Below are 23,238 nucleotides of genomic sequence, written 5' to 3' on the forward strand. Positions count from 1 at the left end.
CTTTCACCAGTGAAATATTTGATCAGACATTGTGGTTTTTCATTGTCACTGAAATGAATACATTAGCTCCCATATAGTTATTTATAATATTAATTAACTTTTCAGATAATTTCAGGATTGAACTGCTTTTGAATGCTTTCGTTATAATGTGATGTATTATTATTAGAAATTGTACAACTTTCCAACAGTGGCAGTAACAGATTTATTTTATGTTTCTGCAGGTGTTGTTCCGAACAGTGGCCATGATGGTCCCAAACTACGCACTGATAGCAGAGATTTCTCTGTACTCATATGGCTTCCTCAATGCCAAACCACTGTCTGTAAAGATTGTGATGACCTACAGGCTCTGTTCTGAGCAGCTCTCGTCCCAGTTCCATTATGACTACGGCATGAGGGCCGTCAAAGCTGTGCTCGTGGCTGCGGGAAACCTCAAGCTCAAGTTCCCTGATGAAAATGAAGACATACTGGTATTTGTACTGAATGAATGCATTGAAACTTTTTCCGTTTGTCTGTTGGTTTGCTTTGTTGGTTTTTAATGAATTCACTTTTACACACATCTTGTAACACTCAGCTCCTGAGGTCCATTAAGGATGTTAATGAGCCCAAGTTTCTCTCCCATGATATCCCACTATTCAATGGGATCACCAGTGATTTGTTCCCTGGCATCTCCCTGCCTGAAGCTGACTATGAGGTTAGATATGTTGATGTCATTATTTTATTCTACTGTACAAAATCTGAGATCATTCATTCATGTTTTTTTAAATATTTGGTTTGTAAACCATGTGTTTGGTCATATCTTTGGCAGCTGTTTCTGGAGGCTGCTACCGAGTGTTGTAAAAATCACAATGTACAGCCGACGGACGTATTCCTAGAGAAGATGATTCAGACGTATGAGATGATGATAGTCAGGCACGGGTATGTAGTACTTCAATTTCCAACAGTACCATATTCTGATATTAGACCATGTTTCCAGTTCAGTATTTCACATGATTGAGACCAGGCTTGAATGGAAACACGTTATTCCCGCTTTAACATCAGGTTCATGCTGGTTGGAGAGCCCTTTGCCGGAAAGACCAAAGTGCTGCACGTGCTGGCTGATACTCTGACTCTCATGAATGAGAAAGGGTATGGTGAAGAGGAGAAGATCATCTACCGGACATTGAATCCTAAGTCCATCACCATGGGACAGCTCTTTGGACAGTTTGATCTAGTTTCTCATGAGGTAGGCCTGTGTTTTTAACCTTCTTGTATCTGTCCTACATCACCTAACCTTTGGTTTTCACAGTACTGATGTAAACCATCTTCCTCTTAGTTCTAACTTTTTGTTTTATCTTATTTTTAGTGGACAGATGGTATCGTAGCCAACACGTTTCGTGAATTTGCCTCAGCTGAAACCCCAGAGCGTAAATGGGTGGTGTTTGATGGTCCCATAGATACACTGTGGATTGAGAGTATGAACACTGTGCTGGATGACAACAAAAAGGTAAATAATGTAATTTTAAAAGAAACTGTAATTCAATACTGTCTTATTTCTGATGTTTGTTCAGTACTTCTTTTCTTACACATTGCGATTAAACGTAATTGCTTTACTCTTCCCTAACAGTTGTGCCTGATGAGTGGTGAGATCATCCAGATGTCCAATCAGATGAGTCTGATTTTTGAAGCAATGGATCTATCACAGGCTTCTGTAAGTCAGATGACTGGAGTAAAACACATTAGTTTCTGACTAATATCTTTTAGTTTTGATTTGATTATCCCATCTTACGGTTTAGCAGATGGTAGTGCATTGCTAGAGGGTTCCCGGCGTGCTTGATGGGGCCGTGAAGGAAAATTTGATTCTAACTTGGTACCATAATTGCAGTTTGTCCAGTAGAAAGACATGATAAGCCAATTCTTCAACTGGAACAAGTATAGCTCAGTATGTGCTGTATCGTGGTCACAATTTAAGTATCAGCCTTAAAAACCAAATACTGACCAGACTAGATTGACTAAGACAATCTAACTAGATTGTTTTCATCTGATATCCATAGATACACCTGTCACATTACCATAGTTGGTAACTTTTTATTTTTTGTAACTGAGAACTACCATCATTGGTATTACATCTGCCACTGTGGCCACTTTCATGTTTTACTTATTATTACTTTATTTATTACTATCAATACTACTAGTATGCTGCTATGAGCACTTTGCACTTTGTCCACTACACAGTTACTGTACTGATATGTCCACCACACATATAGTGTATGACAATCAACATCTTGCTGCTATAAGCACTTTGCACTTGCCTACTATTTCTTTTTTGGTGTTCTGTGTTCCTCTATTGTGAATGAGGAGATGTACGTCTGTGTTTTCAATGTTATCCCCCTGTTGTCCATGTGGCTACTTGTGCGGCGGTGTGTGTGTGTTGCCTTTGTGCCGTCCAAGAGTTCACCTGTGTCGTTCTATGTCTTGGGTTTCTCCTGTATTTTACTGTGATCTGTATTTTTCTGCAAACTGTATTTTATTGTGATTTGTATTGTGAGTTTTATGTTGGGACTACAGATGGAAATTAGCCCTAGTGGCTAAATCTGGTACAACCATCTCTTCTCTGTTCTTGATTAATGGTATTGTACACTGTCCCGTAATAATAAACTAAACTAAGATGTTATAAAAAGGTCATGTTTGTTTTTTTCTCACTGCAGCCTGCCACAGTCAGTCGATGTGGCATGATCTACATGGAGCCATCTCAGTTGGGCTGGGAACCCTTAGTGATCTCCTGGATGGACTCTCTTCCTGAGGTTCTGCAGAGCCCCAACAACCACTCTCTGCTGCTGGAGCTCTTCCACTGGCTCCTCCCGCCTGCACTCAGGATGCTGCGTAAACACTGCAGAGTAAGTGACTCCAGGCTCCAAAACAAGCCAGATAAATAAAAAAATATTTAAAAAAAAAAAAAGATCATTAGGAAGTTTATGTTTATTTTTGCTTGAAGTATAGAAGTTTCATCATGCCTGATTATGGTTTTGTTTGCAGGAGGTTGTTCCCACCAGCAACAGTAACACCGTGATGTCCTTGTGCCGACTGTTTGAAATGCTTCTCACTGAACCTGTAAAAACTGATCCTGGGGATAAAAATATTCGCTCCTGGATCATGGTAAAAAAAAAAGCTGAATAACTTATCATTTTTAAATAATATTTTATCAGTGTGATAGCTGATATGAAAGGCCCTTTACTGCATGTTGTCCACTGTCTCTTCCCTTACCTCCTCCCTCTCTCTCTCTCTCTCTCACTGTCCCTGTTTTAATAAAGCCAAACATTAACAATAAAAAAATAACAGTATTATAATGTTATAACACACTCACGTTTTTTCACTATTTCCCCTGTCATTCTTCACAATCACAGGCAGCTTTTGCCTTCTCCCTGGTGTGGTCAGTGGGTGGCAGCTGTGACGCAGACAGCAGAGAGAAGTTCAGTGAGTTCTTTAGGGACATTGTTTCAGGAATAGCGGAAGAATATCCAGTCCCCGCTGCTGTGGGAAAATGGGAGTGTCCCATGGATGAAAAAGGCCTCGTGTATGACTATTTCTATGAGGTATTGTATAATTGTACAATCCAGATCTGTAAATCAGACTATAATCTGATTTACTGTGTTTGATCTGTTTCTATTTTCTGTCTGATGACTTTTTGCTTGTTGTTATTTCATGCTTGTATGTACAGTACATACATTTATGTTTGTTTTCACAAAGCCCTTTGTTGCAAAATCTCCTTAAGGTTTTGTTTGTGAAGCACTTTGGTGCAAAGACTGTTTGCTTTTAAGCTGCTATATAAATGACATAAACTCTCTTATACAGTTTAATGGAAAAGGCCGCTGGACTCAGTGGAATGATCTCATCAAGAATGTCAACCTGGGGGACAAGAACACCAAAGTGCAAGAGATTATTGTTCCTACCATCGACACTGTTCGTTACACCTACCTCTTGAACCTGTGCATCAACTACAGAATGTGAGTATTGTCAGGGCATTGATCAACACATATATCAACCATTATTTAATTATTTTATCATCATATATTACTCTAAATTCTACTTTTTCCACACATACTGTTGTTCTCTTGTTATTGACATTTTTGTATTTATTTTTTAATTTAATGTAACCTACCGTATTTTCATTTCTCTGCTCAGGCCACTCCTGTTTGTTGGTCCTACTGGCACTGGAAAGTCAGTGTATGTGAAGGACAAACTGATGAACAGTCTGGACAAAGACCTTTATTTACCCTTCTTCATCAATTTTTCAGCCCGCACTAGTGCCAACCAAACCCAGGTAAGAATTTAGAAACTATTCATGAAAGAATGTTTTGATTTCTTTAAAGATATATAGACAGAGAGAGTACTTCATACTCACAAATTTTATGTCAGGTGATAAACTGGACAAACGAGGAAGGTCGATTCTTTGATTTTCTTACCTTTTACCCTTTATTCTGTGTGTGTGTCGTCCTCCAGAGTATCATCATGTCCAGGTTGGATAAGAGAAGGAAAGGAGTGTTTGGGCCTCCCATGGGAAAGAAGTGCATCATCTTCGTGGATGACCTGAATATGCCTGCACTGGAACAGTTTGGAGCACAGCCTCCAGTGGAGCTTCTTCGGCAGTACATAGACCACGGAAACTGGTACTGACCATCCACTATCAGAGACCAATTTGATAGTAAAACAAGCAGTGAGATATAACATAAAAATTTTAGATTTGCTGTAATTTCACAGACAAGCCTAACCTTTACACTCTGTTAGGTATGATCTGAAGGATACCTCCAAGATCACTCTTGTTGACCTCCAGCTCATCTCGGCTATGGGCCCCCCTGGTGGTGGGAGGAATGCAGTGACATCTCGCTTCTTGCGGCACTTCAACATTTTCAGCATTAATCCTTTCAGTGATGACACCATGGTTCGGATCTTCTCCAGCGTGGTGTCGTTCTACCTCAAAAATAATCAATTTCCACCCGAATGTTTCACTATTGGCACCCAAATTGTGACAGCGACTATGGAAGTGAGTCCCCAAAAGACACACCATGATATCACATGAAATGTTGACATGTGATGGATGAATATGTTTTTGCTCTTAGCGATCATGTCCTTTCTAATGCTTTAGTTCTCTGATCATATGCTTTTATTTTATCCCAAAGGTGTATAAGAAAGCAATGAAGAACTTGCTCCCAACTCCAGCCAAGTCTCACTACACTTTCAACCTGCGGGACTTCTCACGCATTATCCAAGGCTGCCTGCTGCTGAAGAAGGATTCTCTGGAGAACAAACACACTATGATACGTTTGTTTGTCCATGAGGTCTTCCGTGTTTACTACGACCGTCTTGTGGACGACTCAGATCGAGCATGGCTCTACCAGCTGATGAAGAGCATCCTCAAAGATCACTTCAAAGAGACCTTTGATAAGGTGTTTGATCACCTGAAACAAGGCAGCAAAGTAAGTTGTAACTAAGTTATATGAGTGTCATGTCCTTTACATTATGCCAGTAAACGTAGGAGAAAACAGCTTTGCCCTGTTTTCACTTTTTTCTGCTCTTAAAAAGGTTTTTGATTAATTAGTATGCATTATTATTTTATACATAATATTATTGTGTAATTTTATACTGGCATGCGAGACATCGACAACTGTATTTCTACTCTACTCATTCAAAACACCTTGTTGTGAAATAAATAGAAATGTTATATGCTTTAATTTGAATCATTAAATGACTTTGTTTCTCAGCTGGTTGAGGAAGACATGCGGAATCTTCTGTTCGGTGACTATATGAACCCTGACCTGGAGGATGATGAGCGCCTTTACGCCGAGGTCCCCTCAATTGAAAGCTTTGCTGAGGTGGTGACGTTGTGTCTCGATGAATACAACCAGATGCATAAGAATCGCATGAACCTTGTCATCTTCCGGTAAGTAGCTTTGATTCTCTAGATGAATGTGCCCTCAGGCTTTTGGCCTGTCACATCTCCACAATTCATCCCATTTAATGCTATAATACTTTAAAAAAGAGAGGAGACCTTAGAGAACCAATAACAATGCTTTAGAGGAGTTTCTAATCGGTTATAAAAAAGTCTCACGTTAATGTGGATGAATCTCCGCTACCCACACTTGTTAATGGGCCCATTTTCGATAAATATATCATTCTGTCTCTATCGTTATTTTGTTATTATTAGTGGTGGCGGAGATGCTGGTCGAGCCGACCAGCGTTTCTTTACTTTCAGTTTCGCAACGAGTCATGAGAATAACGTAGCTGAATCGCCGTTTATGGTCGGAACTACGGTGGTATCTGAACCTCTTTGAACCTCTGACTTTAATTATTGATGAATGAAAACATGAGTCCGTCTTGCGCCGGTCAAAATAATTTTACGGTGCGCGCGGAGGCTCATAAATGTAGTGTGAAAACGCTTTGCTTTTCCAAAACTCCTCGTTGTCCCTTTAATTTATCACATGACTTTCAAGAAGCCATACTGAAACCCTTTTTTACAGACTTTTTCAAAGGAAACAGGTTTGCCATTTTGCTCCACTAAAACGGTCTGAAAACATAACTTCCTGGCCCTTTTTCATCTGGAGAAAAAAAAAAGTACACTAATAGATTAGTAAAGTTACATTTTTAATAGTTCCATGCATTTTATTTACTTATTAAATAATGGAAACTTGTTCAAATTCACCTGTTGCCCGAAAGCAACAACGTACCATTATAGAAAATTGCAATGTTGCCTTGAGGCGACAGTGGACCATTATGGAATCAAAATTGCATTATGAGACTATGGTAGTGTGTGTTTAGGTGTAAATATAATGTTCAAAAACATATAATTCATCATAATTTTGGTTTTTATCCTTAATAAATTTGATTTTGGATGCAGTAAAGTAAACATCAGGCTATTATGATGATGATGAGGAAGATGAGAATGAGAATGTGGATGAGGATGAGGCCAGTGAAGGTGAAAGTCTACAGAGACTGGTGTTTCTAATACAGTATATGACGAACCGTAATGGTACAATGTTGCCTACAGGCAACAAATCCCCAAAACTTCCAAAAATAAATAATTTTTAAAAATGTCTTTAGATTATGTTTATTTAGTCTATTTTGAGACATAAAAACACTCCAAACATTTTTTTCCCCACTGGCATCATAATGCGTAACCATAGAGGGTTAAAATTTAACAACTGAACAAAACCAAATTAATTCAGCTTATTTGTGCTCAGGCCAGTCTTTAACTGAGATAACAAAATGTCTGTATTATGTAGTTACCTCCTGGAGCACTTGTCCCGGATAAGCCGTGTGTTGAAGCAGCCAGGAGGCAACGCTCTGCTTGTGGGAGTGGGAGGCAGTGGACGCCAATCCATCACCCGCCTGGCTACATCCATGGCGCACATGACCATGTTCCAGCCTGAGATCTCTAAAAGCTACGGCATGACTGAATGGAGAGATGACCTTAAGGTTAGCTCAATGGCTTTAGAAACATTTCTGCTTGCTTTCATTCTGTTGCATTACATGTTTGTTTGTTTTTTGCTTCAGATTTTCACTCTTGTCTCCCTGTTTTTCATCATATTAGATGCTGCTGAAAAATGCAGGGGTGAAAGGCCAGAAGACGGTGTTCTTGCTAACTGACACTCAGATCAAAGATGAAGCTTTTCTAGAAGATGTGGACAGTGTGCTGAACACGGGAGAAGTGCCCAATCTGTTTGCCATAGATGAGAAGCAAGAGATTATGGAGGTGGGTTCTCGCAGGCCCTTATAGAGCCACTTACACCTCATGTAACAGTTTTAATCATTTATACTGACTATAACTGTTATCTTCATCTCTCTTTCTCCAGTCTGTGCGCCCCGTTGCCCAGGGTGGTAATAAGAATTTGGAGCTGAGTCCACTGACTCTGTTTGCGTTCTTTGTGGCGCGCTGCAGAGAGAACCTGCATATTATTGTGGCCTTCAGTCCCATCGGGGATGCCTTTAGAAATCGCCTACGCCAGTTTCCATCACTCATCAACTGCTGTACCATTGACTGGTTCCAGGTAATGAATCAGCATCATTAAAGCAGAAGTAAGCAATATTTTTGTGTTAATATAAGTCTTAAATAGTTATATCTTCCGACAGCAATCACTTCTATAGAGTGTTTGGACCGAAACACGGGTCTGTCAGTCACTCTGCTCTGCTCTGAGCCGAGGAGAAAACCTTTCTCGTATCCTACAAGTTTTATCCAATGAGGAGAGAGAACGGCATGAAGGGCTGTGTGTGCAGCCAAGGGATGCGCCAGAATGTGGTGACGTAGGGACGAGGACTGTTATGGTGCGTTCAAGGCAGCCCGTAACTCGTGTTTCCGACCTGTGAAGTTGTACCAGTTCGGTACCAGTTTGATCTGGTACGAGTTCACGGGTCAGAAGTTACGAGTGGCCGTTATAGTGACTTTCACAGGTAAAACAGGTCGGAGAAACACGAGTGGGTTGCCTGGAACGCTACAAAGTCGTAAGTCGTGACTTGAAGCTGTAATTTACGATTTCAAAAGCCTGCCTTGAACGCAGCATTAGCCAAAACGACCGGATCGCTTACTTCTGCTTTAAGGGATTGATTTCTGTTTCATCTCCAGGAAGATATAGTGCAGCATTAGGCATTAACAACACCAAAAACAGTATACTGTATGTATCTGTGTTTCAATCAGTCCGCTAGAGATTTACTTGTATTCTCCTCGCTGCCCCTCCCCTCTCTCCGCCCTGACAGCCATGGCCAGAGGAGGCTCTGGAGCGAGTGGCCAACTCCTTGCTGGAGTCACTAGAGATGAGTGAAAACGAGAGGCAGCAGGTCATACCTATCTGCAAAACATTCCATACTTCTGCCAAACAGCTCTCGACGAGGTGAGGCATGTGGCGATATGACTTATTCAAAGGTCGAGTGCATTTGTGCGACACTGTTGCTTTCATTGCAGATTCCTCTCTGAACTTGGCCGCCATAATTATGTGACACCCACATCCTACCTGGAGCTGATAGCAGCTTTCCGGCAGCTGCTCAGTCAGAAGAGAGACACTGTCATGAAGGCTAAACAGAGGTACACCAACGGCCTGGATAAACTAGCCTTCGCTGAATCTCAGGTACGTACACCGCCGATTACCTGAGTTGCTTTCTTTTTGTTGTTGTTCATTAAAAATGTTGAGGGTTCTTAAATGAAATAATTTAATTTAATTAAATAATTTAAGAAAAAATAATTCATTTTTTACAATGTCTTTCTGTAGGTGGGTGAGATGAAGCAAGAACTAGTAGATCTACAGCCCAAGCTGGAGCAAGCAAAGATAGACAACACCAAAATGATGAAGGTGAATAAATCACACCTTTAAATCAGCCCCAACACTGACAATACATTTGCAGTTGATATGAATAACTTATGTGTTGTATATAATGTGATGACTTTCAGGTGATTGAAGTGGAATCTGTGGAGGTAGAAGCCAAAAGTAAAATTGTACGCATTGACGAGGAGGCAGCAACGATAAAAGCCAATGAAGCTCAGGCTCTGAAGAACGAGTGTGAGAGTGACTTGGCCGAGGCTATCCCTGCCCTGGAAGCTGCTCTCTCCGCCTTGGACACGTTGAAGGTTAACACTCCTCAGACACTCAGACACTCAGACACAGTTTGACCACTTAGACCTTTTGCAGTGCAAATAGCAGGTTCAACCGCTCGTTTCATTTCAGCCGTCTGATGTCACGATCGTGAAGTCGATGAAAAATCCACCGTCCGGGGTGAAGTTGGTGATGTCCGCTGTGTGTGTGATGAAGGACATAAAGCCAGATAAGATAGCTGACCCAGCTGGGTCTGGAAAAAAGGTACATGATGAAGATAATTCTTTTTTATTTATTCATGGGTTGCAGTGACGTCACGTCGAAGGGACCGCCGCCATATTTGTGTCCGATTTGACAGGTCTCCTCATATGACAGCATCAAACCGCAGGATGGAAATGACAGTTTCTTGACAAAGTGACAGGGTTTAATACATCCTGTCTGGGTTTATATCTCTATAACAACAGACAAACTCTATATTATCCCACTTATTACACAGTTTATGAATTAATTAATTAATTAGAGACGTAATGTTGATCAAAGTCCTTAGTCCGGTCACTTCTCCTCTGTTTGCTCCTCACCCTCCTCCTGTCGACTCGTGTGTAGTTGTTTTCAACGAGCTTTTGATAATCAATCAGTAGATTGATGAATTATCATGTAAATGTTACGATGTGGACATTTATGTAGTCCTGTCTGTCATAAGAGATGACGATACGGGACACGTTTGTGTCACGGACTCGCGGTGGCACAGACACAGCTGGTCACAGCTGTGACACTGCGCTGGCCCGTCCGCTCTGTCCGCTCTGATCGCAGGTTTGGTTCCAGCAGCGGTGAGGGAGGCAGAGAGCCTCCACTCTCCCTCTAACAAGCTACAAGTCATTTTTCTAACATCACAATTAGTCTGAAGCTGGTAAAAATGAAACACAAGGTAAACATCCTTGATAGTTCTTCTGCCCTGCTCCGCTGATCAGAGCGGCGTCCCTAGCAACGGCCCGTTTTACTTAGCAACGGTCTGTTATACAGAAATAAAAGACCCTAAATGCAGAATCAGTGAGTAATTAATAAGAAAGTAATCAAAATGCAGAATTCAATATATCCATGTTATTAAAAAAAAAAGTGAATCCCCTCTTTTAGTGAGACTTGTCACAGCCCATGCTGCCACTGATAGACTGCCTGCAGTCAACTATTTATTCCGTCTATAACTTTACGTCTTTTGGGATGGAATAAAACTGCAGTCCGGGGTTTTTTTTGGCGACTGCTATCACAGTCAACAGCACAATATAATCCTGGCATCTTTCAAATAACGTCAATTTTCGGTCTCTTGCTGATTTCCTCCTACTACTCCACTTGTTCTGGTAACGTGACGCTGTGATCTGTGCCCAGGTTGCCCTGATTCGGACACAAATATGGCGGCGCAGAAACACAGTGACGTCATGTGAATCTATTGAATATTACAAAAGGTCATCAAAGCAGATGCATTTTCACATTACAACTTGTTTTAATACTCTGATGTGAAACTTCTTTTCTTTTTTTTTTATCATTGTCAAGGTTTTTGACTACTGGGGTCCAAGCAAGAAGCTACTAGGGGATATGAACTTCTTACGAGATCTTAGAGAATATGACAAAGACAATATTCCTGTGAGTGTCAGGAAAACTACACAACTGACACCGACATGAAACACTTTTTTGATCAAGAGTTTCTAATTTTATCATGACTAACTTTGCTCTCGCTCATTTGCAGGTCCCTGTGATGCAAAAAATCCGTAGTGAGTACATGACTAATCCTGACTTCGACCCCACCATTGTGGCAAAGGCCTCCTCTGCAGCAGAGGGCCTGTGCAAGTGGATTAAAGCAATGGAGGTGTATGACAGAGTGGCAAAGGTGCAGTGTGTGTGGATTTGCATTGATGTTTTTCTCATGACCTGTCCAGATGACCTGCATGCTTATGCCCACACATTCTTTCTGTCCAACTGCTCTCGGTGGTTTTAGGTCGTGGCTCCGAAAAAGGCCAACCTCGCAGAGGCCCAGGAGTCTCTGGCTGCTACCATGGCACTGCTGGACCGGAAAAGAGCTGAGCTGAAAGAGGTCGAGGACCGTTTAGCTGCTCTTCAAAAGACCTTTGAGGAGAAGACAGAGGAGAAGGCTCAGCTGGAGTTCCAAGTAGATTTGTGTGCCAGGAAGTTGGAGAGGGCAGAGAAACTCATTGGTGGTCTGGGTGGAGAAAAGACCAGGTGATGATATATGAAAAATAACACATTTAGTTATTTTCTCTGATTAAAATGATCACAATATTCCACTTACTGCAATCACGTCTGTCCTCAGATGGTCTAAGGCAGCAGACGACCTGCAGAGCACATACGACAACCTGACAGGTGATGTTCTTATCTCTGCCGGTGTCATCGCCTACCTCGGGGCCTTTACTGCTGGCTTCAGACAGGACTGCACCAAGCTATGGACCAACTTCTGCCAAGTAAGAGTCAGAGACTTGTTGTAGCTGCTGTTTTTGAATCATATGCATTTAATTGCCCAATATCTGTTATCACTTTTTCAAAATCTCCAGTCCAAGAACATTCCTTCATCAGACGACTTCTCTCTCAGTAAGACCCTGGGAGATCCCATTAAAATCAGGGCTTGGAACATCGCAGGCCTTCCCAGTGACTCTTTCTCTATTGACAATGGTGTCATTGTCAGTAATTCACGTAGATGGTGAGTCTGTCATGTCTTTGTTATTTGGTGAAATATTAAATCTACTTACTAATGAGACTTTTTTCCCCCATTTTTAGTTAGAAAAATTGTGAAATTGGCAACGAAGATGTTTGCTTTGACCTAAGATTCATCTTATAATGTTTGTCTTATTTTAGGCCCTTAATGATTGACCCTCAAGGCCAGGCCAATAAGTGGGTGAAAAATTCAGAGAAAGACAACAACCTGAGTGTGATCAAACTGACCGATGCAGACTACATGAGAACTTTGGAGAACTGTATTCAGTTTGGAACACCTCTCCTGCTGGAAAATGTGGCAGAGGAGCTAGACCCTTCACTGGAGCCACTGCTGCTTAAACAAACCTTCAAACAAGGTGCTGAAAATATGATATGACTGAAAAAAGATCAATCTGCAATATGAGAAAAGGGAAAATTGTAAGCAGGCATTTTTGTTTCACTCAGGCGGTGTGGATTGCATCAGACTGGGGGAGAGTGTGATTGAGTACTCCTGCGATTTCCGTTTCTACATCACCACTAAGCTGAGGAATCCTCACTACCTACCAGAACTGGCCACCAAGGTGTCCCTGCTCAATTTCATGATCACCCCAGAGGGCTTGGAGGACCAGCTGCTGGGGATTGTGGTTGCCAAGGAGAGGTACTGCTCATAAAACAGTCACTTTGGTATTCCTCTGAAATACTACTGGTCGCCTGGGTAGAGCATTGTTTCTGCTTCATTTGCTCTGCAGTCCAGAACTGGAGGAGGAGAGAAATGCATTAATCCTGCAGTCGGCTGCCAATAAGAGGCAGCTTAAGGAAATTGAGGATAAAATCCTTGAAACGCTGCAGTCTTCTGAGGGAAATATCCTGGAGGATGAGAGTGCCATTCAGATTCTGGACTCGGCTAAAATCATGTCCATTGAGATAACAAAGAAACAACAGGTGCGGACAGTGCACTACAACAAGATCTGAACTGTGAATGTGATACATCTGATATTTTGTAAATTCCTACTATTTACTTTTTTCCCAGATTGCAGAGAAGACAGAGATCAAGATAGCAGAGTCCAGGGAGGGTTACAGACCTATTGCCAATCACTCCTCCATCCTATTCTTCAGCATTGCTGATCTGACAAACATAGACCCCATGTACCAGTACTCACTTGGCTGGTTTGTCAACCTCTACATTAATTCTATAAAATGCAGGTGAGTGATGCACATCTTCTGCAGTGTCTCAGAAGGCGTGATGCACTGGGATAAATCTGCTGGGACTGTATCAGCAGTTTAGAGATTGTTCTCCATCTGCTGTACATATTGTCAACACAAGCTTGAATAATACACAGGAATCACACATTGGACAAAGAGGATTATTACACGAGCTGTCTTGTTTCTGTTTGAATATCAGGGTCAGTTTTTGTCTCAGTCAGAATTGCAGTCAAATTTAGATATTTTTCAGTGCTCGTGGTAAACAATATCTTTTAAGTTAAAACATTTTCAGAAAAACTAAGTCCAGTTAGGAATCACACAGAAGACAGTATTCCTTTATAGTAGATTAAATCTAACGTTACTTTGTGGATTTTTAAATATGCATTGTGCAGGCAACACTAGTAGCATGTGAATATATCTTAGACTACAATATGTTTCATTGCGCTGTGAGTTTATTTAACCTAAATAGGACTAAACTAACTAACTAGTGGTTAGCCCTGTCAGTCAGCAAGTCAAAACAGATTTAGCTACATTTTAAATCTGTGAACAAAAGACAAACTGTACACTGACGTCCAATGTAAACTTTTTGATATTAACTTATATTTGGTATTCGTACTGTATGTACATCTTAACGGTTCTTGTGTTTTGTCTTCTGTTCATCAGTGTCAAGTCCAAGATCCTGGATAGGAGGCTTCGATACTTGATCGATCACTTCACCTATAACCTGTACTGTAACGTCTGCCGCTCTCTGTTTGAGAAAGATAAACTCCTCTTCGCCTTCCTCCTCTGCTCCAATCTACTCCTGTAAGTGCTATAACCACTGTGGGCGGGGTACTACTGCTTTAAGGAATTAAGTTTGTCAGGATTTGATTTCAGCTGTTCTGTAAGTTTTCATGTGGACATAAAAAATACAACGTCAAGTTTACATTTTTGTATCTTCTGCCGATAATTGTGTTCAGAGCAAAAGAAGAGATTGAGTACTCTGACTTCACATTCTTGCTGACCGGTGGAGTGGGCCTGCAGAACACCATTGCTAACCCTGACCCCAGCTGGCTACAGGACAAGAGCTGGGATGAGATATGTCGAGCCAATGAACTGCCTGGTTTACAAGGAATAAAGTAAAAAAACAAAAACATCACTAAACCAACCAGATATTTGACTATCCGTTTGTCTATTCTGCTTCTAATCATGATTTACTTTTGACTAACGGTGTGATCCTGGGTGTCATCTATTCTACAGAGAGGCTTTCATCAAGAGTCCAGGAGACTTCAAGCCTATTTATGACAGCAAAGAGCCATGTGACGTTCCTCTGCCCGAACCGTGGTGTGAACGACTCAACGATCTGCAGCAAATGATTGTTGTTCGATGTCTGCGGCCTGATAAGATGGTGCCGGCTGTGACCAAATTTGTGACTCTTAAACTGGGGAAGAGATTTGTACAGCCCCCTCCCTTCGACTTGAGTAAGAGCTACCGGGACTCCAACTCCACCATCCCTCTCGTGTTTGTGCTATCTCCAGGAGCCGATCCCATGGCTAGTAGGTCACGCTTTACCAATGATCGACAGTCAACGTTCCACATAATGCTGCTTCCCGATCATTAGAAATAACTATTCTTTTCCGTAGGCTTATTGAAGTTTGCCACTGACAAGAACATGGGTGGTACCAAGTTCCAGTCGATCTCTCTGGGTCAGGGACAGGGCCCCATCGCTGCTAAAATGATCTCCACAGCCATGCAGGATGGGACATGGGTGTGTTTACAGAACTGTCACCTGGCTGTTTCCTGGATGTCCACCCTGGAGAAAATCTGTGAGGACTTAAGTCCAGAAACATGCCACCCCGACTTCCGCCTGTGGCTCACAAGTTACCCTTCACCCAAGGTAAGCATTTAATTCTGACGTGCAACAACTTTTTTTTTTTTTTTTTTTTTTTACAAAAAATAGAAGGAAGAAAAAAAACAACACAAAAACCTACATACAAAATAGACATACACCACCTGACATTGTTAAATGAAATAAATGAAGTAAGAAAAGACAAAGGCTATATGAGGATATATGGTATGAATAGAAAACAAAACCAAACACAAACAAACACCAAAAAAAATAAATAAAAAAAACCCTGAGAGGAATATCAAAGCCTTGATCAGTACCGCAACAGTACGCACATGACGTCACGGTACTCGGAAGTCGCTGTGGAACGTCCACTGAGTGGCAAAAAGACGAGTGGCAGAGCCGCCAAAGTTAAAAAACGAGCAAGTAACGAAGCGATTTTCTCCGAGCCCACACAAGTCTGACATGTCTAGCTTTGCCAGCATGTAAAGCAGCATGACCTAACAGAGCTGCTAGAAATCTTGAGGATACGTCTCACTTTGACCGAGTTACGTTCAAGAACCTGTTCTCAATGACTGAAAGTAAATTCACTGGAGCGGTAATTTTTTTCGATCGATCAGCTGTGTTTACAGTTTCAGGTGTCGTAGTTCTGATGTTTAGACAGATAAATTAGTCCTCTAACACATCCTACAGTTTGGCTGGTCAGAGTTTTTCAGAATAAAAGCAGCTTGTGTTTAAAGCAGTACTAAAGAACTTTCAGTTTTGGTTGAGTTTGGCGGCGCCTGTGGACCAAAGCGGTAGTGTTTTGCCTGAAGGAAGACTTCATTTCCCATGAACACTAGTGTGAAGCCCTGTAAATATCCTGCATTAAAATTAACAGAAGGCATCAAAACTAAGTTTCTGTTTCCAGTGGATCATTTCAAAGTGAAAACACAAACATAATCCATTGCTAAAGTGCTGTTTTGCCTGTTCCCTCCTCGTTGTGACTCGCAAAAGTGAAAGTGAAAGTAAAGTGAGAGCTGGGTTCCTACCATGCTCCTCAAAGCTGCTTAGTGCCAGAGACAGAGATACAGACCCCCTCAGGCCACGACAGAGGTGTCATTCAACTTGTTGTAAGTCGATGTATCATCACAAAAGTTATGAAAATATTTTATGAAGGTTGAAAAGTTACTTAGTGCTGGTTTAAGTGTCGGGAGTCAGTGTCAGGACGACAGTAACAGCTGTAATCTCGTCCCTCTGCACAACAACACTGAGCCTGTCAGTCACTCTGCAGGTACCGCGGTCACACCGTGTGTTACCATGGTTACAGGATTGTCAGTGTCCGTGGAGCAGACGGTTTTGGGGAGCTGGTTGTCGATTCCTTTTGACATCAATTTGTTTTGATATACGATATTTTATCCAGTTTATGAGTCCATCGCTATCCGCCAGCACGTTGAGGAACGCTTGTTTTGCCACTCAGTCCGATCGAACGAGGCGTTGCGAGGGCAACGTGACGTAAACGCATACCCTCTATACAGAAACTTCATCTGAGTACAGAAAGAAATATTCTTTCTATTCTGACCAGTTTCCAGTGACCATCCTGCAGAACGGGGTGAAAATGACAAATGAGCCTCCCACAGGACTAAGACTCAACCTACTTCAGTCTTACGTGACAGACCCTGTTTCTGATCCTAACTTCTTCAGTAACTGTCCCAACAAGGAGCTGGTGAGCTCATCCTCTCTCTGTACACAATCAGGAATTCACATCTCTTTATTTGACATCACACGGAGGAGGTGACTCTCTGACTCTTGAATCTCTACACTAGATTTGGGAAAAGCTCCTGTATGGACTCTGCTTCTTCCATGCGCTTGTTCAGGAGAGAAAGAAGTTTGGTCCACTGGGCTGGAATATCCCCTATGGCTTTAACGAGTCTGACCTCCGTATAAGCATCAGGCAGCTACAGGTATTCATTCAAAGATTCTGTGTGATTGTCTGTGTCGCCACCATCGCAACAATCAAAAAATCTATTTATTTTCTTTCCCTCTTTAGCTGTTTGTGAATGAATATGACGAGGTGCCCTTTGAGGCCATAACGTATCTGACCGGGCAGTGTAACTACGGCGGCCGTGTGACAGACGACTGGGACAGGCGGCTCCTGTTGACCATGTTGGCAGATTTCTACAACTCGGACGTCATTGAGATATATCGCTACCCCTTCTCACCCAGCGGCGACTACATCTCCCCGCCGAAATCTAGCTACGAGGACTACGTCGAATTCATCAAGGTAAAAAACTCATATAACACACATCAAAAATGAATTTATTTATTTATTTTATTAGGCTTGCATATCATGTATTTCAACAGTAATAGAGATAGGGGAGAGTGGGGTAAGTTGAGACACTTTCTGTATTCAGGATCACTACATCAAGACAATTATAGTTTTGTTGCTAACTAACACATCTGCATATATTTCAGGATGTTTTGCATCTCTACAAATTAACAGAATGAGTGTAAATATAACTGTTTTTAAAATATAGCATGTTCAAAAAAAGTGGTCTTGTGACTCAACTATACTCCATGAATGGGGTAATTTGACCATAGGAGTGGGGTAAATTGATCAACCCCCCCTTCTTTCCTTCCATCCATCTCCTACCTCCCCCTTTACTTAATATTTCATCTGTCCAGGTTACAGGTGAACACAAACTGCAGGGACTTCCTGCTGAGCCACCAACTCACTGAGATTTGGGGAGTTTTACAATTACGTGGCATCTTGGGAAGAATCTCAGATATTTTTCTTTGAAAGTAAAGTTTGGCCTCACTATAAACAACTTTTCCTGTTTATAGGAACATACTTACTGTAATCACAAACATACAGAATCTCGATTTAATCATTTGGACATTTACAGCCAAAATACATTCATTAAGTGTATAGGATAGGTGGCTCAACTTCCCCCACAGCTACCTTAGCTTGGGTTTATTGCTCTCACAGCTAAAATGGTGCAGTTTCATGCTAGGTTTACTACCTCATGTTGTAGCCCATAGATACCACAACCCATGTATAAAACAAATTTGCAATCATCTCTTTTGGTCTAAACACAATTCTCATGAAACTTATGATCGACAAAATTCACTCTCGAGAGTGAAAAATGATTTTTTAGTGATAAATGTTGAACCACTTTACTCACGTGGTTCTAATCTTCACAGACTCCATGAAATGATGCCTGCCTCCCAAATATTTGGTCACATGCTAACTTTTTCCTATAGTTTCCTAGAAACAAGGGGCGGGTCAACTTACCCACTGGCTCATCTTACCCCACTCTCCCCTACCCTTGTTTTGTTTTAGCAACTTCCACTCAGCCAGCATCCAGAGGTGTTTGGGATGCATGAGAACGTGGACATTTCTAAAGATCTCCAGCAGACGAAGCTGCTGTTTGATTCCCTGCTGCTCACCCAGGGCGGTGGCTCTAAGGGAGGTGGTAGCTCTGGAAGTGACAACGCGCTGTACGACATAGCGAATGACATCCTCACCAAGGTATATGTAGACTCGTAGAATCTCCTCTTCATTTAGCCTCACTGGTGGCTGTGCTAGTGGCAACATGTGCTCATCTTCTTTGATTCAGACTGAAACATCTCAGCAGCCACTAAGAAGATTTACGTGGAGTGTTGGCTTTTATTACTCACACTAACTTTATTGAGCTCCTCACTTTAACTTTTGCTCATTTTCACTTTTCCCATTGTATATCTCAACATCTACCTGATGAATCGGTATAAAAACATTTGGTAACACTTTAGATTAGGGAACACATATTCACCATTAACTAGGTGCTTATTAATATGCATATAAGTAGCTTACTAGCTCCATATTTGTAATTATTAAGCATGTATTAAGACCTTATTCTACATAGCCTTATTCTACCTCTATTACACCATGAATTGAGATTTTTCCTGATATTAACTCCTTATTATCACTTATTCATTGTAAATTAATGCATTAATGCTATACTAATTCAGAGTGATAAAGGAACAATTACTGTTCTTGTACTACTGCCCCTGTACAAGGTCCCAATAACCCACTGGTTATTCACATCATTATTCAGAAACAACAATGCATTAATTTACAATGAATAAGTGATAATTAGGAGTTAATATCAGGAAAAATCTTAATTCATGGTGTGATAGAGGTAGAAAAAGGCTATGTAGAATAAGGTGTTAATATAATTACTAATAAGGAGCTAGTAAGCTACTTATATGCATATTAATAAGCACCTAGTTAATGGTGAATATGTGTTCCCTAATCTAAAGTGTTACCAAATGTTTTATACATTTATTGTTCACAGACATTAAGTCAAATCTTTGTTAATTGAATTACTTCAGTGCACCCCTGAAGAGATTTTTGTGACATTGGGGTCACCTTCGGGACAAACTGTAATTGTACTTTATGATCTATGCACACTGCACTGAATATTCACAACTACAGGTCCTGCTTTTTTTCTGTAGCTTCCAGATAATTTTGACACAGAAGCAGCTCTGTTGAAGTTCCCCGTGCTCTATGAAGAGAGTATGAACACTGTGCTGGTCCAAGAGATGGAGCGCTACAACACGTATGGTCAAACATCACAGTGCAGCACATCACCACTTCCTGTATGTTATCTGACTGTTATCTGACTAACTGCTGCTCTCTCTCTCTCTGACAGACTGTGTAGTGCAATCCGTGTGAGTCTACAAAACCTGCTGAAGGCCATCAAGGGTTTTGTGGTGATGGATGCCGAGTTGGAAGCAGTCGCGGGCAGCCTGATGGTGGGAAAGGTCCCAGAGAAATGGGCCAAGAGGTCTTACCCCAGCCTCAAACCCTTGGGTAGCTATGTAAATGATTTTCTCTCAAGACTGGCATTTCTGCAGGTGAGACTGATTCCATTGAGAGAATAACACTCGTTCAGGTTTTTACTTAGGACTTACTGTATATTTAACTTTTTTGTTTGTGTGTCCGCAGCAATGGTACGACACCAGTAAGCCCATGGTGTTCTGGCTGTCAGGCTTCTTCTTCACCCAGGCCTTCTTAACTGGAGCCATGCAGAACTACGCCAGGAAGTACCATGTCCCTATTGACCTGCTTGGGTTTGATTATGAGGTCAGATGACACACATTTATTAATTAACGTTTTTTTTTTATTATTTATTGATTCCACATATCAATATTTAACATTTCACATATACAATTTTCAAACAGTATACAACAACTTCTCCGCCAGGGAGCAGAGACATATATAAACATACATTCTCAAAGAAAGTTACCGTAGAGTAAATCTGAAGAGATAAAAGAAACGCTTTTTCACTCCTGTCCTTATTTTCACATCTCTCTTACATCGTCCCCTTTTCTCCTGTTGGAGGGTAAACATAATAAACATATGAACAATGAACACATTTCTAGCCTGAACCAAGGGGATCCGTAATCTACCATACACAATTGTCCTTACTGCACAAAGTCTGTTCTCAATGGAGACACAAAATTAACGGCAGTTTTCCCAATAATTTATAAAAGTCTCTGTTTTTAGTCTAGTTGAGAAAGTCAGCTTCTCCATTCTATAAATATTGAGCATTACCTCGACCCAATCCTCCATTCTTGGTGCCTCAGTTTTAAGCCATTTTCTGGTGATGGCTTTTTTAGCTGCCACCAGCATTATTCGAAATATGTATTTTTCTCCTGACCTTGTAATCTCCTGGTTCTCTTTTCCCAAATGTAAAACTTCAAATGTAAATGGATTTTCACTTTCAACATTTTTTCCATACTCTTATGTAACTCCCGCCAATAAGGGAGAATACAGGGGCATCCCCAAAAGATATGAAAATGACCGGCTTTATTCTGCCCACAAAGTCTCCAGCATCGTGTATCTCTAGACTTCTGTTGTGCTGGTGTAAAAAAATATCTGACAATGTTCTTCCAGCCACATTCTCCATTCCATGAAAGGGAGCATGTTGTTTTCCACTAGATGACACACGTTTAATAACAACTTGTCTTCACCTCAAAGAACCTCGAGAATAAGATTTGTTCTCATGATCTCACAGGTTCTTCCGATCAGCGAGTCAGACACGTCACCTGACGACGGTGTTTATGTTCATGGATTGTTTCTGGACGGAGCTCGATGGGACACAGAGAGGTAGGTGATCGCAGTACATATATTTTACATGTTTTTAGAACAATAGTTACTATTAAATTGTGAAAAGCAAACTGGAAACCTTAAACTATTGTTTGTCTCTCCATCATCAGTGGGGTTCTGGCTGAGCAGAACCCAAAAATCCTGTTTGACATGATGCCCATCATCTGGATAAAACCCAGTAAGTACTTCTTTATCTACAGCCAATGTACTATGACAAATGAAATGGATGCCATTTGTGTTGTGTGTCTGTGTCTACGTGAAACCTAATGTTGTAAAGTTGCTGTTTCATTTTCTCTTAAAGGACAATTCCAGGCGAATTCAACTCAGGGGTGTATTTTCATATCATTTTAGGTCTAAAAGAAGGAATCTGAAGATTTTCAGTTTAATGTCTCCTGTTTTGCGGTAGTTGTGTCTGTCCCTGCATCGCCACGGCAGCAATGAATGGGAGCGGATGTAAGTTCCGCTGTTTAGGCTGTTTCCATCCCATCCGAGAAGTTTATTTACTTCAAGCAAGCCGACATGTTTGTAAAACTAGATCTAATTCAAAGTCTCCCGGAGTCTCGCGCGAGACCCAGTTGCCGTGCGCGGTGTGTTCAGGTGCAGTGGGAAAAGCTACCGTTTGTGTCATAAACACAGGAATATCAACTCTTGACTTGCTTCAAGTAAAAAAAACTTCTCGGCGCATGTTTGAGTAGCCACCTGACGCTGTCTGTGGAAAAAAATGTACACTTGAAGCAAGTCAAGAGTTGATATTCCTGTGTTTATGACACAAGCGGTAGCTCCGACTGCTCCTGAACACACCGAGCACGGCAACTGGGTCTTGCGCGAGACTCCGGGAGACTTTGAATTAGATCTAGTTTTACAAACATGTCGGCTTGTTGAAGTAAATAAACTTCTCGGTGCATGTTTGAGTCTCCATCTGACGCTGTCTGTGGAAAAAAATTGCGGCTTTGAGGGCTGTAAACAGCCTAAACAGCAGAACTTACATCCACTCCCATTCATTGCTGCCGTGGCGATGCGGGGACAGACGCAGCTACCGCAAAACAGGAGCGATTAAACTGAAAATCTTCAGATTCCTTCTTTTAGACCTAAAATGATATGAAAATACACCCCCGAGTTGAATTCCCCTGGAATTGTCCTTTAATTGTTATTCTCTGCACTTTTTCCTGTCATTGTTTTTGATGTGTTCTCCTTTGCCCCCGTCTCTCCCACACAGGTCAGAGGAACAGCAGCGACCAGCCTAAGATACTGTACGTTTGTCCCCTGTACAAGACCAGTGAGAGGAAGGGCACCCTCTCTACCACCGGCCACTCCACCAACTTTGTCATCACCATGATGTTGCCCACCAGCAGACCCTGTCAACACTGGATCAAGCGCGGTGTGGCCATGCTGTGCCAGCTCGACGACTGATCATGTCATATACTATTGAAATATTTTTTCTGTGCTGAGACGAATAAATGTATTAATTAATTACATGTGGAGTCCCATGAATGTATTTTCCGCTGAGGCCTAATGAACACTTCCAACAATAAAAGCGGGGACTTAATATTTACACTCCATTTACACTTAGTCCTTTCAAGTCAGGTAACTGTGACATTGCTTTCGAACACATTCACATGCATTTACCGCAACAGTAATGTAGTCACAAGCCATACGTAAAAATGTCTTTCTAAAATTAAAAACATGGCTTGTAATGAGAACCAGAGCAACTGGTAACAAGAAACCTCGAGGTTGTAGAACTGGAGGTGCTATGAAAGCTTGATGACCTTTCTTATATATGCTGCCAGTGTAAATATTCTGTAGCCTACATACTGTACCTTTACCTGTAC

General features: G+C 41.4%; 1 protein-coding gene across 1 annotated transcript in view; it reads left to right on the forward strand.

The window, feature by feature from the left end:
* The window catches only part of dnah12 (dynein, axonemal, heavy chain 12), a 38,510-nt gene extending 15,542 nt beyond the window's left edge, over window positions 1-22,968 (forward strand). The window contains exons 28-73 of the mRNA XM_085782266.1: window positions 222-467; window positions 572-691; window positions 806-915; window positions 1,039-1,222; window positions 1,343-1,483; window positions 1,604-1,687; window positions 2,685-2,873; window positions 3,013-3,132; window positions 3,381-3,569; window positions 3,829-3,980; window positions 4,159-4,297; window positions 4,477-4,643; window positions 4,762-5,017; window positions 5,154-5,450; window positions 5,736-5,914; window positions 7,254-7,446; window positions 7,562-7,723; window positions 7,824-8,018; window positions 8,722-8,855; window positions 8,927-9,089; window positions 9,231-9,311; window positions 9,410-9,586; window positions 9,684-9,815; window positions 11,097-11,186; window positions 11,290-11,430; window positions 11,539-11,780; window positions 11,872-12,019; window positions 12,110-12,255; window positions 12,411-12,625; window positions 12,714-12,906; window positions 12,998-13,190; window positions 13,279-13,451; window positions 14,115-14,255; window positions 14,411-14,569; window positions 14,691-14,986; window positions 15,074-15,327; window positions 16,841-16,981; window positions 17,082-17,219; window positions 17,306-17,539; window positions 18,599-18,787; window positions 19,753-19,856; window positions 19,950-20,154; window positions 20,246-20,383; window positions 21,318-21,409; window positions 21,520-21,587; window positions 22,626-22,968. Of these exons, the coding sequence (XP_085638392.1) occupies window positions 222-467; window positions 572-691; window positions 806-915; window positions 1,039-1,222; window positions 1,343-1,483; window positions 1,604-1,687; window positions 2,685-2,873; window positions 3,013-3,132; window positions 3,381-3,569; window positions 3,829-3,980; window positions 4,159-4,297; window positions 4,477-4,643; window positions 4,762-5,017; window positions 5,154-5,450; window positions 5,736-5,914; window positions 7,254-7,446; window positions 7,562-7,723; window positions 7,824-8,018; window positions 8,722-8,855; window positions 8,927-9,089; window positions 9,231-9,311; window positions 9,410-9,586; window positions 9,684-9,815; window positions 11,097-11,186; window positions 11,290-11,430; window positions 11,539-11,780; window positions 11,872-12,019; window positions 12,110-12,255; window positions 12,411-12,625; window positions 12,714-12,906; window positions 12,998-13,190; window positions 13,279-13,451; window positions 14,115-14,255; window positions 14,411-14,569; window positions 14,691-14,986; window positions 15,074-15,327; window positions 16,841-16,981; window positions 17,082-17,219; window positions 17,306-17,539; window positions 18,599-18,787; window positions 19,753-19,856; window positions 19,950-20,154; window positions 20,246-20,383; window positions 21,318-21,409; window positions 21,520-21,587; window positions 22,626-22,819 (7,704 nt within the window). The 3' untranslated portion in view covers window positions 22,820-22,968. The remainder of the gene's footprint in view (window positions 1-221; window positions 468-571; window positions 692-805; window positions 916-1,038; window positions 1,223-1,342; window positions 1,484-1,603; window positions 1,688-2,684; window positions 2,874-3,012; window positions 3,133-3,380; window positions 3,570-3,828; window positions 3,981-4,158; window positions 4,298-4,476; window positions 4,644-4,761; window positions 5,018-5,153; window positions 5,451-5,735; window positions 5,915-7,253; window positions 7,447-7,561; window positions 7,724-7,823; window positions 8,019-8,721; window positions 8,856-8,926; window positions 9,090-9,230; window positions 9,312-9,409; window positions 9,587-9,683; window positions 9,816-11,096; window positions 11,187-11,289; window positions 11,431-11,538; window positions 11,781-11,871; window positions 12,020-12,109; window positions 12,256-12,410; window positions 12,626-12,713; window positions 12,907-12,997; window positions 13,191-13,278; window positions 13,452-14,114; window positions 14,256-14,410; window positions 14,570-14,690; window positions 14,987-15,073; window positions 15,328-16,840; window positions 16,982-17,081; window positions 17,220-17,305; window positions 17,540-18,598; window positions 18,788-19,752; window positions 19,857-19,949; window positions 20,155-20,245; window positions 20,384-21,317; window positions 21,410-21,519; window positions 21,588-22,625) is intronic.
* The last annotated feature ends 270 nt before the right edge of the window (window positions 22,969-23,238 follow it).

This window comes from Trachurus japonicus, chromosome 7, assembly GCF_045865225.1.
Source record: "Trachurus japonicus isolate A0001 chromosome 7, Traja_1.0".
Taxonomy (NCBI): Eukaryota; Metazoa; Chordata; class Actinopteri; order Carangiformes; family Carangidae; genus Trachurus; species Trachurus japonicus.